The 16,304-nt window shown below is 45.2% G+C and overlaps 1 protein-coding gene across 2 annotated transcripts in view; it reads right to left on the bottom strand.

Annotated features, from left to right (window-relative positions):
* The window catches only part of LARGE1 (LARGE xylosyl- and glucuronyltransferase 1), a 645,394-nt gene that overhangs the window by 474,805 nt on the left and 154,285 nt on the right, over nt 1-16,304 (bottom strand). For both annotated transcript variants that reach the window (XM_030815681.1, XM_030815680.1), the window contains exon 2: nt 8,398-8,585. In XM_030815681.1, the coding sequence (XP_030671541.1) occupies nt 8,398-8,503 (106 nt within the window). In that variant the 5' untranslated portion in view covers nt 8,504-8,585. The remainder of the gene's footprint in view (nt 1-8,397; nt 8,586-16,304) is intronic.

Raw genomic sequence — 16,304 nt, 5'->3', positions numbered from 1 at the left:
GGAGAGTCACAGTCAAAGAAGGAGATGTAACAACAGAAGCAGAGGTTAGCATCAGAGAGAAAGATTTGAACATGCCACACTGCTGGCCTTGGGGATGGAGGAAGGCATCACAAGCCAAGGAAAGCGGGCAGCCTCAAGAAGCTTAAAAAGACCAGGAGATGGATTCTTCACTGCAGCCTGCAGAAGGAACCAGCCTTGCCAACACCTTGACTTTAGCCCAGTGAGAATGATTTTGAGCTTCTGACCTCTGGAACTGTAAGATAATAAATGTATGGTTTTTTTTAAGCCACTAAGTTTGTGGTGGTTTGTTACAGCAGCCACAGGAAACTCATACAAGTTGCATGTTGGGGCTCATGGCAACCACATTTCTTGATTCACCAGGCCTCTTGCCATGATCTCTTAAAGGAGATGCAGCCAACAGATGCAGCAGGGTCATTTTTTCCACCCTAGCAGGATGGCCAATATTATTTTAAGATCAAAGGATATGTATAAGAAAAGTAGAGGTCAGGTCAGGCGCAGTGGCTCATACCTGTAATCCCAGTACTTTGAGAGGCCAAGGTGGGCGGGTCACCTGAGGTCAGTCAAGACCAGCCTGGCCAACATGGTGAAACCCTATCTCTACTAAAAATACAAATAAATTAGCTGGGTGTGGGGGTGGGCACCTATAATCCCAGTTACTCAGGAGGAGGCTGAGGCAGGAGAATTGCTTGAACCTGGGAGACGGAGGTTGCAATGAGCTGAGATCGTGCCACTGCACTCCAGCCTGGGCAATAGAGCAAGACTCCATCTCAAAAAAAAAGAAAAAGGAAAGTAGAGGTCATCTTTGGAACCATCTCACAAGCAAATAATTGGGATAGACTCTACTGCCCTCTCAGATGCCACGACCTTAAAGAGACTCTTAACAGTCACAAGGTAAGAACTACAGACACCTGCACTGGGCATTCTTCGGGATGCATGTGTCACCTGGGCACTATTCAGAGCAGCCCACTTGCATGTTCACATCCTCATTCGTTGCAAGATTTTGCTCAAGCTCAGCACTAACAGTTATTAAGCATTGGCTGGAAAATTTTTTTTTTTTTTGAGATGGAGTCTCGCTCTGTCGCCCAGGCTGGAGTGCAGGGCGCGATCTCGGCTCACTGCAAGCTCCGCCCCCCGGGTTCATGCCATTCTCCTGCCCCAGCCTCCTGAGTAGCTGGGACTACAGGTGCCCACCACCATGCTGGGCTAATTTTTTTGTATTTTTAGTAGAGATGGGGTTTCACCGTGTTCACCAGGATGGTCTCCATCTCCTGACCTCGTGATCTGCCCACCTCAGCCTCCCAAAGTGCTGGGATTACAGGCGTGAGCCACCGCGCCCAGCCAGCTCTTCATTTTTGATCCATTTTTTTAAAAACACAACTTTTGTATTTTAAGTCCCATTTCATTTTGCATTCAGCATCCTATGTTCTTATACTCCATAATATCCTTATTAAATAATATATTTGGATCACTGGCAGGACAGCAAAAATAGGCTTTCCTGCCAAAGCTGCTGCATAGCCTAGACTTGGGGGATATTGAAAGCTCCAGTAGATTATTCACCAGTATCTTGCATAATCTGACTTCCCAGACCTTCCAGTACACTCTCTGGGCTCAGGGATGGGGGAGCAGACACAGGTCTGGGGAATCAGTCATGTCTGGACAAACCCTCCTTGGATAAAATGCACCGCCCCCATCTCGCCTATTCCACCACATAAGTGCCCTGGGATTCCACCATAATAATAATGCAAAGAAAAAGCTTTAAGTTACCATTCTTTCATTCTCACTGCAACTCTTCAAAATACCCCAGTATCGGAACCCCATTTCTTTCTGTTGAAATTTACTGTGACAACACTCAAAAATATTCATTTCAGAAGGGGTTCATGTTGATAAAAACGGAACCAACAGTGAACTCAGCCTTTAGGAATGACAAAACAGGGGTGCAGGCTAATATCAGTTCAGAAGTGAAGATCCTCTGCCGTTTCATGACACTGGTTTTAAGTGTTCAGGACTTCGCATCCTCTGAAGACATTTGCTTTTAAATAACACCCACATTGTCCCGGCCTGCCTCCCTGACAATGGGAAACCTTTGCACCGAGCTGGTTATGAATTATCAGAGGGCAGCATGTGTGAAGAGTTTTCTGAATGGCCGAAAAGCACCCTTTTTCCACATGCTGATAAGTCTCTAATAGCCGAACACATCTCCTTGATGGACAGAAAAGAAGAACCACATCCCACAATAAAACCCACTGGGCTCTGAGAAAAGGTGATTCTGATAGAAAATAACAGGCATGCTCTAAATTCAAATGGGGCTGTAGTTGAGCAGATTTACTCCAGTCCCAGAATTAACATCATGACCAAATGAAAGCAGCCATGTCCTCAGGTCTCAAAAATCACAGATGCTCACAGCACCAGAAGCCCTTCCCTACCAGTGGCTCCTGCGTCCCTCAATACCAGTCCTTCCCAGGAAACATTCACTAAGGACACATTAGGAGTGAGTGCTCAGTTAGACACTGGGAGTGTAATGACAAAACACTTCCTTCTCTCAAGAAACTCATAGGTAAGTGGTTAGAAAGACACCAAACAAGCAAAATATCTCTTGATGAGTGCTGGTCATAGAAGTTTCCACATGGGATCTGGCATTAGGGGAAAATGACATTGAATATGGGCATTGAAGGTGTTGGCTGGGAGGCAGGGTTACAGAAAAAAGAACTGAATAGTGGGCAGTAAGAATACAGAGTGAAAATTAAGAATCAGAGAAGTAGTTTTCTCAGGGAGTTCAACAGGGTATTATACCCTGAAGACAGACAGTATAGGTTGGGGAAAAAACAATTGTGGAAGACCCCAGAGTCACGGTAAGGAGTCCACAGTGGATCCAGGAGGCAATGATGAGACCTGTCAGCACTCACAGTCAGAAGAGGGCACATGTGTTCATTCACTCATTCATTCAACAAACATTTGGGGACCAAATCTTCTCCCAGCACTGCAGTAGGTGTTAGAGGTGGAAGGGCGAGCTAAAGAGACCCGCTCCCTCCATTCCCAAAGCTTGTAAATCTGTTGTGAAAACAAAAGATTATAAAAACAAGAAAAATAAAGAGCCCTGAGTATTAAGGGTACATACAAGGAGTTAGGTAAATAGGGAGCCAAGGAAGCCTGCTAGTTAAGGGTCAGGAGCAATTAATTGTGTTTCAGCTGAGACCCAAGGATCTAGGCAGCCAGACAAAGAACAGGAAGGAAACAAGAGCAATAGAGGGTGTCAGGGAGAAGAAAGAACAGGTGGGAAGAGCAGAGCCCACAGAGGGCGATGCACGCCAGGACTTAAAGGAATCTGGCATGGCTGGGCAGAGGATGCCAGATGATGGGAGGCAGGATGGTGGGGATTAGGGGATGGGCCAGAGGGGCTAACAAGGAGCAGAGCGGTGCTGTGATTTAGCTCTGAGGAGTCTGAAGAACGAAGGAGACCTGCAAGAAAGTGGGCTGTTATGCTTAGTCCTGATCACAAAGGAGGAGTGGCAGAGCCAGGGTGACAGCAGTGGTGAAAGGTAGGAAACAACTGACGCAGCTACAAGGCCGAGCTTAGACTCAACAGGAAGTGGCAACCGAGACACGGAGTGAATGAAGGGAGACAAGGATTACTCCCAAGTTTAGGGCCTGAACGGCGTGGAGCTGGGAATGCTGACTGAGATGTTGGAGAAAGAAAGATGGACTGGGAAAGCAAGCAAGCAAGGAGTTGGGTTTAAGAACTAAGGGGTTAATGCACTAACAAAAACACCACCTGATGAGTGTCCTTCACCAGCGGTCACCGGGCCTTCAAAAGGTGTCTCAAGGAATGGAAATCTCATCTCTTTCCCAGATGGTGAACTCCATGCCTAACAACTGAGTCGCTGGAACAGGTGTTCTTTCTTACAGGGAGACAATGCCTGCCTCCCCATAACATTTATGCATTGATCCTGCTTCCACGCTCAGGAGCAAATCACAGTAAGCCGACTCCCTCTTAGTGTCATAATTCCCCTTAATCGGGGAAGATTCTGGTCATTTTCAATTCACTTACATCAGACGTTAGAATCAGAAGCTTGTAGGTAGAATGTCGGCACCCTGCTACGTGCACTCGACAACTTCATTTCACGCTGGAAGAAATGAAGGTCTAGCATGAGAGCAAGTGTGCCCCAGACCACCCAGCTCCTCTGGCTGAGCTGATTTGAGATCCTCAGACAGCTGACCCCCTCCAGGGCTCTCTCAATATATCATGCTGCGGCGTGTAATCCAACTCCAAAACCCTATGCTGAGAGCATCCACATCTCGGAGGGAGTTCTTGGCTCTGCTCTCAGGAGATCCATTGAAATTAAACAGAGTCAAAAAATAAATAAACCCACAGAAAGTATGAACAGTATTTCCATGAATACAGGCAGCAACTCCGCCCCTTATTTATGGCTTCACCTGCCACGAAACCAAAAACTCAAGGGTGTCAATAAATGGATTGTAACGTTGTTGTGATGTTTAATTACAAAGAAAATAATGTCTCTGCGGGCCCTTTGGGAAATGCACTGTTGTCTGCGGCAACTGGCAGGGAGCTTCATGGAGGCATTGCCTTTGTGTTCTGATAAATACTCAGCCTTTCCCAGAGCCTCAGGATCTCTGGGTCAGGCAGGGTCAGATGGGTCACCTTGTGTAACTGCCCGTCTCGCTCAGCTCCCTCCCACGATACTGGACTTGTGTTTCTGCATCTCTTATGCCAGATATTTCACTACCTCCTGGGCAGCTCATTCCAGCTCTGGTCAGCATGATCCTCATTATGAGGAGCTTGACATTTGGCTCCTTGCCACGTCCCTCCGTAAGTTCGGGGCCACCACAGCAATCCCAATCTTTCTTTCAGGGGACAGCCCTTTGTCTGTTTGCTGAAACTGAGCATGTACACCCTGAGCCTCTGCTTCTCCAAGGTAAACATCCTCAATTCTTCCCACCATTTCTTACATAACCAGATTTGAACGGGCACTGTCACTCACCTGGATTTTCCTAAGCGTGCTGCCTTATCTAGATTGTCCTTATAGCAGAGAGTCCACAAATACAAATGCAGCAGCCCCAATGCACACTAACTGACACTCAGTAACAGAAATCTGTTGCCTTTGTCATCCTAGCTAAAATACTGTGTTAACATGCCCACATCACCCAGCCCCTACTAAATGCAGCTTGTGATTTGGTCCCAAGAGTGGGGTTCATTCTAAAGGATCATGTTGATAGACACAGCACCTACACCCAGTCTGTCATGTTGCCCCAAAGTATTTTCATGATCTTTCCAGTTTCCCATAATCTATCTGCCAGTCTGGTGAAATTGCTCAAAGTTAGTGATCACAGTCACTCCACCGGCCATGATGGTTCTAAGCTGCCTTCAAGTTGACCATAAACACATTTAACCATAAACACAGACAGCTATGAATTCTCCATAATCCAGATCAACTTCTAATCTCTTCTCTTTGGGAAACCATGCCATTTGCCTTTGGTGGCCATCCCAGTCACCCAATCTCACCCCATGTGTTTTAAGCAACTCTCCATCATCCTGTGACCAGAAATAGGCACAGGGCTTAAAGTTAACAAAAAAGTATCAGCTTCCCTCACTACCCTCCCATAACCAGAGTGACTGGTTTCAGGAGGAGTTACCACAGGCAATTCAATCAGAGGCAATATTGGGGAATTAGAAAAAGGAAAAAATCCTCTTTCTACTGGAGTTGGTGAGGACAGGATGCAAGCCTGAAACTTCCTCTATGTAGATAGTCACCCGGAGAAAAACCAAAGCAGAGAAAAATAGAACAAAGGGATAGAGGGAGACCTAGCTACAAAGCCCCTGGATCCAACTCTGCCTGAAGCCTGCCCTATCTCTGAACTTACAAATCCTATTAACTATCAAATTCCCTTTTTGCCAAAAAGCAATTTGGGTTGGCTTTCTGCCAAAGAGTACAAAACAAAATTCGACAACTTTCCTCACCCAGATTGTGTGACACCCCATCAAATTCCTGACCAAAGTTTAATCACTCATTGAGGCCCCAATCTATAGCATCGTATTGCAGTTAAAAACTCAAGCTCTTGAGTCCAATCCAGGCTCCATCTTAACTACCTTTGGGGCCATGGGCAGATCACTGAAGCTTATCTGCCTCACCCTCCCCATCTGTAAAATAGGTGTATTAAATGTACCTGGCACAAAGAATCATTGTGAAGAAAGAGTGAACATATGTAAAAGTCCTTATAACAATACCTGGCCTGTAGAAATACTCAAAATAGGCCGGGCACGGTGGCTCACGCCTGTAATCCCAGCACTTTGGGAGGCCGAGGCAGGTGGATCACGAGGTCAGGAGATCGAGACCATCCTGGCTAATGCAGTGAAACCCCGTCTCTACTAAAAATACAGAAAAACTAGCTGGGCGTGGTGGAAGGCACCTGTGGTCCCAGCTACTTGGGAGGCTGAGGCAGGAGAATGGCGTGAACCCAGGAGGCAGAGCTTGCCATGAGCAGAGATTTCACCACTGCACTCCAGCCTGGGCGACAAAGCGAGACTCCGTCTCCAAAAAAGAAAAAAAAGAAATATTCAAAATACTAGTTGTTTGTACTGTAGTCATCACTGTGATGACAGAATCACAGTGTCTGTCATCACTGTCATTGTTTTACCATTATTATTATTACCAGCTTAGTTAGTTAAAAGTCAATGTTCTACTTACTAAACCTATACTAGCATGGGGCACCTCTGACTTCTTTTATAAAAAGGGCTCTTCCATGATCTCTGGGAGAATGTTTCCTTACATTAAGACCAACATCAACTCCCGTTCCTCTCTCTAGTCCCTTTTCCAAAAACTTACCATCCACTGCCATGGCATAATTGGCTCTATCTACCTGCTTAGATGAAGGTTCTGACTGTTCCAGGGATGCAGCTAAGGGGTGGGAACATGGACAGGGGTGTGTCACCCGGCCTCGGCACTGGGCTGAGCATCCTGAGCCCTCCCTGCTAGGCAGGCACACAGTTCCACCTTGTTTATATTCAGTCTATCTAACTCAAGGCACATCTCAGAAAGTGAAGTGGAGATCCTAATTAAAAGGTAGCCTTGAGCTGCCAATAAAATTATGCATAAAGGAAATGTTTAAAAACACAGTTGTGACTTCCTTGAGACAGATTTTCATTTGAGATCTTCCTTCTGAAATTCAAGTGTGGGGGTAAAAAAAAATAAAGTCAGCTCTTCACCACTGCCGTTCCCTTTCTCTCTGAAGCCTAGAAAACCATCTTTGATAGGCAAAACATTGCACTGTATTTGAAACTGCTGGCTAGAAAAATGGCAAGCCTTGCTGTTCCCACTGATTTCTGGAAAGTAGCAGGGATCATCATTTGTTTTTATTTGTTTGGGGACAGCAAATTCTTTGTTGCCTCCCTGTGCTCGGCCTGTCATGTAACTGATCATCTTTCATCCCCAGCCCGGGCCTGACAGCTCCAACAAACCTCTCCCACAGCACCCTGCCTTCCTCCATCACAACGCGCATTGCAATGTGCCGCGATCATTTGTTAGCCTATCTGTCTCCTCCACTATCCTGTGAATCTCCAGATGCGTTATCTCCATATTCTCAGCACCAAGTTTAGTGCAGGCATCCAATAATAACAACGACACGGCCAGGCGCAGTGGCTCACGCTTGTAATCCCAGCACTTTGGGAGGCCGAGGTGGGCAGATCACAAGGTCAAGAGATCTAGACCATCCTGGCCAACACAGTGAAACCCCATCTCTACAAAAAATAGAAGAATTAGCTGGGTGTGGTGGAGGGTGCCTGTAGTCCTAGCTACTTGGGAGGCTGAGGCAGGAGAATCACTTGAACCTGGGAGGCAGGGGTTGCAGTGAGTCACGATGGTGCCACTGCACTCCAGCCTGGTGACAGAGTGAGACTCTGTCTCAAACAAAACAAAACAAAACAAAACAAAACAAAAAAAACCACACAAACAAACAAAAAAAACACCACCACCACCACCGCCACCACCACGATGTTGAATGGGTGAATAAATGAATGAAAAGATGGACCAACTCTTGAAACATATGGCTCCATGAATAGCTCAGTAATTTCTCCAGGGCCCAACCTTTTCCCCCATTATCGACAAAGTACTTGACTTGATTTGACATTTCTGTACCCACTACCCTCCCACTGCATCAAGGTATGCCTTATTTTGCTTGTTTTTCCCTTTTTCTCCTCACACTGTTGACTGCCGCCAACTACCTGTGTGACTCTAGACAAGTCACTTCCCATGACTAGAAATACATATTCCTATTAGATGGCTTTGAGTTTCTTTTCTAGGGTTCTATGACAGCTAACGTTCCCTTTCTTCCCTCCTTCCCTCTCACTTTGGCTTCCATTCTTACCTTCGAAGCTCCCAGAAAACAGGTAAATCCAGGTGATGGCTGGGATGCAGAGAAGACTCAACGAGGCAGCCAAGAATTTCCGTCTCCCCCTGCAGATTCCCAGCATCCTCTCGGAAGTGGCAATCCCTAATCCCAGCGCCGTTTCTCTGTCCGGAGCATGAAGTCCTGGGCCTCCCTCATAATACTCTCTGAAAGGAAGAGCAAAGAGGAAGGCCTGAGTTCTTAGCACTGGAGATGGATGCAAGTTATGAAAGAGAAATATCTCATAGATCCTGAAAGGGGTTCGACTGGTCTAGGCTTCCTGCTAATCTTTGATCCCAAGAGATGATGCTGCCATCTCGCAGTCTTCAAAACTGAGACGATATATAAATAAGTAAATAACAAAAACTGTAAGATCTCTCTCTCACACACACGCGCGCACACACACACACACAAACACGCACACACATACACATGCACACTTTATAGTACAGGTTAACTTTGAGACCTGAACTAACATACTTAAAGGAGCATTTAGTTAGCACCTATTATGTATCATGTACGAACCATGTGCTGTGTTTCAAAAGAAGACTAGAACAGGCTGGGCGCAGTGGCTCATGCCTGTAATCTCAGCACTTTGGGAGGCCGAGACAAGTGGATCACTTGAGATCAGGAGTTCAAGACCAGCTGGCCAACATGGTGAAACCCCATCTGTACTAAAAATACAATCTGCAATCCCAGCTACATGGGAGGCTAAGGCACGAGAATAACTTGAACTTGGGAGGCGGAGGTTGCAGTGAGCTGAGATCACGCCACTGCACTCCAGCCTGAGAGACAGAGCGAGATTCCATCTCAAAAAAAAAAAAAAGGCTAGAACAGAGGATGGATTCAAAAAGTGTAGTCTAATGAGAGACACCAACAGAAAAGATCTATGAGAACCCCAAGCTGAGATGTGCATGGACCATTCTGGAAGGGCAGATAAAGGTGCTGACTGACCTACGCATGGTCAGGATGACACAACAGCTCCAGCATTCTGGGCAGAGGAGACTGAGAAAGGCACTGGTATTGACCAAAGAGCACATGCCAAGGCAAGGAGATGGGAGAGGTCACCACCTCCATCTGCATGGGACGGTACCCTAATCACAGCTGAAAGCCTAAACACACTCACTAGGGACTGTCTTCATAGATTCCACCCTCGATATGGAAGAAGAGGTCCAGAGAATCACAGAAACCATTAAAACATGCAGAGAAGGGGTAAGAACAAACCGATAGCCTGGGGAGGGCATATCCTCAGACCATGGCAGAAGACTGGCCGTGATGTGTCAACGGAAGAGGGAGCAGGTCAGTGCAGACAGAGTGGACGGCCCATGATCTTTCACCTGATTATTTGACCAGGAAATCATGAAACCTACAAACGAGTTAAAAAACCAATGGACCCTAAGACCTCATCTCTACCCACCTCCTGACATAGGTGTCACGCTGACTATAGGTAGAAAGAAAGATAAACCCACATGGTGCCTCCCTAACAGAGCGGAACTCACCCATTGCACACAGCTATAAAAAGCTTCAGATTCCCAAGGAACAGATGTCTATCAAACAGCTGGCTTGGTTCTCCCCTTCCATATTCCCAAATGCACCCTTCCCTCTTGGGTAACCCTTATACCGCCATGACGGTGGTCTGGTTGAACTGACTCCTTTCCCCGCCAGCCTCAGCATTTCCAGAAGACAGATAACCACCCCATCAGATCCACCTTGCATTCTTTAAGACTTAGCATATTGCCTGTCAGCTACAGGTGCCTGATAACTGTCTGTTAAATGAATACATGGAATCAGATTCTATCCAAAGGCCATCCTCTCAAGCTTCAGGAGTTTATGTTCAGTGAGTTGCCAATAATAAACAACTAATGGAGCCGATCACAACTGTCAACGCTGAGCCTGCTTCTGCAACCAATCTGACATGATTTTCTAAATGGAATTCTTTTGGAACAGATGAAAGACCACAGGGCTAGAGGGTGTAGGCTAGAAAGTAAAACTGAAAAAAGCAAAATCCTTTTGAACAGAGAATGTTGACTTGAAAAAAGTCCCCTCTAGGGAATGTTCAGTCTAAAGCATGGAAAACAAACCCTACGTACACATTCCACCAGTCACAGAGAATGAGAACCACCAAGACCCGTGAATCTCTTAGGAGAAGGAAGTGCAGAAAAAGAGGGCTCTGCAGTTAGATAGATGTGGGTTCAAGCCCAGATGCTGCACTCGACTGGCTGTGACCTTGACAAGTCCCCTGTCTCAGGATAAGCTTCCTTATTCATCTATAAATTAAGATGACACCCTTTATCTTGGAGGGTTGCTTTGAGGCTCAAATGAGAAAGTCCTTGATGAAGTGCTTACCAAAGATATTCTAAGTACATTTCAGGGGCGATCCTTCCTTCCTGGAGGGCAGAAAAGCAGCCTTAATTGGTTTGCTTGTTCTTTTTTTTTTTTTTTTTTTTTTTTGGAGACAGAGACTCGCACTGTCTCCAGGCTAGAGTACAGTGGTGTGATCTTGGCACACTGCAACCTCCGCCTCCCGTGTTCAAGGGATTCTCCTGCCTCAGCCTCCCCAGTAGCTGGGATTACAGGCACACGCCACCACGTCCAGCTAGTTTTTCTATTTTCAGTAGAGATGGGGTTTCACCATCTTGGCCAAGATGGTCTCAATCTCTTGACCTTGTGATCCACCCACCTTGGCCTCCCAAAGTGCTGGGATTACAGGCGTGAGCCACCGCACCTGGCCCTTAATGAGGTTTTTATCTCTCTCCACTCCCACCCTTCCCCCACAGGATTGGGTAGAAAACAGATCCCAACAAATAGGTATTGCCCAATATGCCAGATAGGTGATTTAAACCTGAAGGATCCACCTACTCAATTCTCCTTCCAGAGTTACCGTTCTCCCTAGGGATCTGTGAGGGGCTGGTTCAGGACCCCCTACAGATACCAAAATCCACAGATGGCTCAAGTCCCTCATATAAATGGGCATAGTATTTGCATATAATCTACACCTATCCTCCTATATACTTTATTCTAAATCATCTCTAGATTACTTATAATACCTAAGGCAGGCTGGGCACGGTGGCTCATGCCTGTAATCCCAGCACTCTGGGAGGCCGAGGTGGGTGGATCACCTGAGGTCAGGAGTTTGAGACCAGCCTGGCCAACATGACGGAACCCTGTCTCTACTAAAAATACAAGAATTAGCCAGGTGTGGTGGCATGCGCTTGTAATCCCAGCTACTTGGGAGGCTGAGGCAGGAGAATTACTTGAACCCGGGAGGCGGAGGTTAGAGTGAGCCGAGATTCTGCCACCGCACTCCAGCCTGGGCAACAGAGCAAGACTCCATCTCAAAATGGTAATAATAATAATAAATTTTTAAAAAACTTAACCAAAAAATACCGAAGGCAATGTGAATGCTACATAAATAGGTATACTGTATTGTTTAGGGAATGACAAAACAGTCTGCACACGTTCAGTACAGTTGCCGTTTTTTTTTCCTGAAGACTTTCAATCACAGTTGGTTGAATCTGTGAATGTGGAACCCTCGGATATGAAGGGCTGACTGTATCACAACATTAAAATCACAATTTTTGTTTTCACAGTTTACTTACAGCAATAAGTCAAGGCAACTAGCAGTAAGTAGCACTTATACGTCAAGCACTTTTCTATATTTTTTCACATATAGCTGCTTATGTAATTCTCAAAATAACCTATGAGATAAACACTATTTCCAGTTCCCACTGTACGGATGAGAAAATTAAGGCCTAGAGAGATTAGTTAACTGGCCAAGGATTATACACTACTATACACTACTAGTAAGAGGCAAAAACACCTCAGGCTCTGCTCTCCCTCAGCAACTGATCCTAAGAACTCTCGCCAGAGGGTGTTTCTCCTTTTACTTTAACCTAAATTCTTCATATTGAATATTATGATTATTTCTTTCCCAGGGTCAAATATATCATAACTGTTAACTCTCACTCCAGAAAAAAGTACAATAGAAAGACATTAAAAAGCTATAGACAAGGGCTGGGTGCAGTGACTCACACCTGTAATCCCAGCACTTTGGCAGGCTGAGGCGGGCAGATCACCTGAGGTCAGGAGTTTGAAACCCGCCTGGCCAACATAGTGAAACCCGGTCTCTACTAAAAATACAAAAAATTAGCTGGGCATGGTGGCGGGCGCCTGTAATCCCAGCTACTTGGGAGGCTGAGGCAGGAGAATCGTTTGAACCCGGGAGGCAGAGGTTGCAGTGAGCCAAGATCACGCCATTGCACTCCAGCCTGGGCAACAAGAGCAAAACTCCATCTAAAAAAAAAAGAAAAAAAAAAAAGCTATAGACAAATTTGAACTTTTAAAGGAAGGGAGGAGGATAGGAACTGAACTCATTTGGCATTAATAATATTCAAATAACACTGGGAAAAAAACTCTTTAATAAAATACTTACTTTCCTCTTTTCCTCTCTCCATCTGAGGAAGTTAGAGTCAACACACACAATTTGTACAAAGTTTTAAAACAGAATCTATGGTGATTTCCCTTTTATGATAACATGGGTATCTGAAATTAAAGCCAGCAGATAAAAAATATTCCTTCATGAACTTCACTTTTAAATGACACCTCTGTATACTAAAAACACATTTTTAAGAAAAATCTCAATCTATATCAGAAGTTACTCCAGGGAAGTCAACACAGAAATCAACACAAGAAGAATGGAAGGAAGAAACAGGAGGTGGGCTGGAAATTACATCACAAACATGTGCAAATGTTGGCGAATTAACTGGGAAAACCAGCCTTTAACCTGCTCTCTCCCTACTGCTCCCTGGTGTGAGGGAGGCCTCCCCACCTGTTAACCCAGGCAGGTGTCTAAGAGTCATCCCTAAACACCTCTCCCTCAACTCCAAGATCCAACTCTTCGGCCAAGCTGGTCAACTCCTCCTCCTAAACATGTACTCCATCTGTCATCTCCTATCTGTCTTAACCAATGAAATTTACACTTATGAAGAACATTGTATGAACCCCAAAAAATCACCATGATCTGTTCGTTTTTGTTTTTGTTTGAGACAGGGTTTCGCTCTTGTGGCACAGGCTGGAGTGCAATGCCGTGATCTTGGCTCACTGCAACCTCCGCCTCCCGGGTTCATGCATTCTCCTGCCTCAGCCTCCCGAATAGCTGGGATTACAGGCGCCAGCCACCACATCCAGCTATTTTTTGTATTTTTAGTAGAGACAGGGTTTCACCATGTTAGCCAGGCTGGTCTCAAACTCCTGACCTCAGGTGATCCACCTGCCTCGGCATCCCAAAGTGCTGGGATTACAAGCATGAGCCACCATGCCTGGCTGATCTGTTAAGCTACAAACACAGGATTCAAAGCTAAATGTACTATATAATGTGATCACAAGTATCCTTCAGTCCAAAGCAATAAATTTTATATATGTGTACAAATACCTATATACCTATATAAGAAAAAAAGGCTTAAATGTTGTAAATTATCTTTTGGTATAGAATATGACTAATTTCAACATGTTTATATATACATATATATACTTCCTGAAATTTTATACAAGGAGCCTGCATTGCTTTTACAATTTAAAAGTTACTTAAAAATTGGCCAGGCACAGTGGCTCACACCTGTAATCTCAGCACTTTGGGAGGCCGAGACAGGTGGATCACCTGACATCAGGCATTCAAGACCAGCCTGGGCAACATGGTGAAATCCTGTCTCTACTAAAAAATAAAAATAAAAATAAATCAGCTGGACGCAGTGGTGCATGCCTGTAATCCCAGCTACTGGAGAGGCTGAGGCAGGAGAATTGCTTGAACCGGGGAGGTGGAGGTTACAATCAGTTGAGATCTCACCACTGCTCGCCAGCCTGGGCAACAGAGCGAGACTCCATCTCATAAATAAATGTTATTGAAAAGTTTTGATCTCTATGTCTTAATTATATTGCTTGCAATTCAAAATACCTCAGCACAGACAGTATAAAATATATATGTATATATATGCATGTATATATACGTATATATATAAGCTTTAATATATATACATATATATATATATTATATATATAAGCTTTAATTTACAAGCTCAGTGCAGTGAGTTAACATCTCTCGTGTCCTAATTGGGAATACACCCTCCAGGGGTGGCTGGTTACCATTTGAGAGACTCCAGTCAGAAGCCTACATTCCAAGCGTATGCTCCAGCTATCTCTCATCAGCACCAGAGGCTGTCTTTTAATTAGCATCATGGACGTTAGAAATAATTTTTCATGGGTGTTCAAGATGTGTGGATTGTCTAGAAACACTGCACATGAAGAAGGAATAAAAATCTAAGAAAAAAGTATATACACACACATACACACAAACACACATATATATATTTATATGGGGAACAAGATGGCTCAAACCCTTCAGAATTGCTTAGGATCCCAAACTGATCCTAGGTGCATATAACAGTGGGAGGATTTGGACCACTGATTCTAACTAGAAGACTGCCTGAACCCTGCCACTCACACATTGTCACTCGTCTTCAGTGAACCTTTCTTACAAGGTGCTGTCCCAGCACCTAAAAGAGAAAGAGCTGGACATCACCAAGGTTTTGTTATAAAACAGGTCCTATAGGCTGGGTGTGGTGGCTGATGCCTGTAATCCCAACACTTTGGGAGGCCGAGGCGGGCGAATCATGAGGTCAGGAGATCGAGACCATCCTGGCTAACACAGTGAAACTCTGTCTCTACCAAAAATACAAAAAATTAGCCGGGCGTGGTGGCAGGTGCCTGTAGTCCCAGCTACTCAGGAGGCTGAGGCAAGAGAATGGCGTGAACCCAGGAGGCGGAGCTTGCAGTGAGTGGAGATTGTACCGCTGCACTACAGCCTGGGCGACAGAGCTAGACTCCGTCCCACTCCAAAAAAAAAAAAAAAAAAAACCAGGTCCTATGGCAGATGGATCATTGAAAGATGTTAGCTTTATTATCATTATTTGTATTACTGTCATTATTATTTTCCTACTGCACACCTTTACCCAAGCCACACTCCCACGCGCACGCGCGCACACACACACACACACACATACACACAGTCTCCCGCCCTGCCGTGTCCTATATGTCTCTCCTCCTCTCTGGGACCTCAGTAGAATCAAGTCTTCACTGCTTCTATAGGACTGCTCTGTCAAGTCTAGTCCCCAAGGCTCTCCCTTTTTGCTTCTCAACTCCAACAGGAGTCAGCAGCACACTCCTAATCACTTAATTATCTTCTAATCATTTCCTGTGCATTACTTGATCTCTCTTCATGGGACTAAAACCCCTTCAGGGCAAAGGATCTAGGTCTTCCAGGGTTAGTTTTAAGCCTCTCCCTGAGACGAGCATCTAAGACCAAGGAATGTTTACACTAACCCACCTCTACTCAAAGGGTGGTCCTTGACCCAACAGCCATCAGCATCAGCTGATCTTTTCAGATATGCAGAAATCTCAGGCCTCACCCTAGCCCCACTGAATCAGAACTAGCATCTTAACAAGATCTCAGGTGATTCATATACACACGAACGTTTGAGAAGCCTGTACTAAAGCACTTAGTAAATAACTGGTTAATAAACAGAGCTGGCTGCCCCTTCTCCTCTCCGCTCCTCACTTCACCAGGGCAGGAATCCGCCAGTGCAGTAGGGCAAACTGTTCACATTCTAGACTTCCTTGATTGCAAATTTGTTACAACAGCTTTCTGAGAGATGAAGGCAGAATTTCTCAACACGTGCCTTTTTCTAACTAAACAAAAACATCTACGGACTAGGGTTGGCTCTGATGATGTGCCCGACTTTTCATCAAAAACTTCCCCCACAAGTGAACACTGACTGAACAGCACCAGCACCACCCACTTCATTACACCCACCTTACCAAAGAGAAAACCGAGA

This window comes from Nomascus leucogenys, chromosome 7b (genome assembly GCF_006542625.1).
Source record: "Nomascus leucogenys isolate Asia chromosome 7b, Asia_NLE_v1, whole genome shotgun sequence".
Taxonomy (NCBI): Eukaryota; Metazoa; Chordata; class Mammalia; order Primates; family Hylobatidae; genus Nomascus; species Nomascus leucogenys.
Note: the sequence above shows the minus strand (reverse complement) of the source record. Positions and strands in the feature narration are given on the sequence as shown.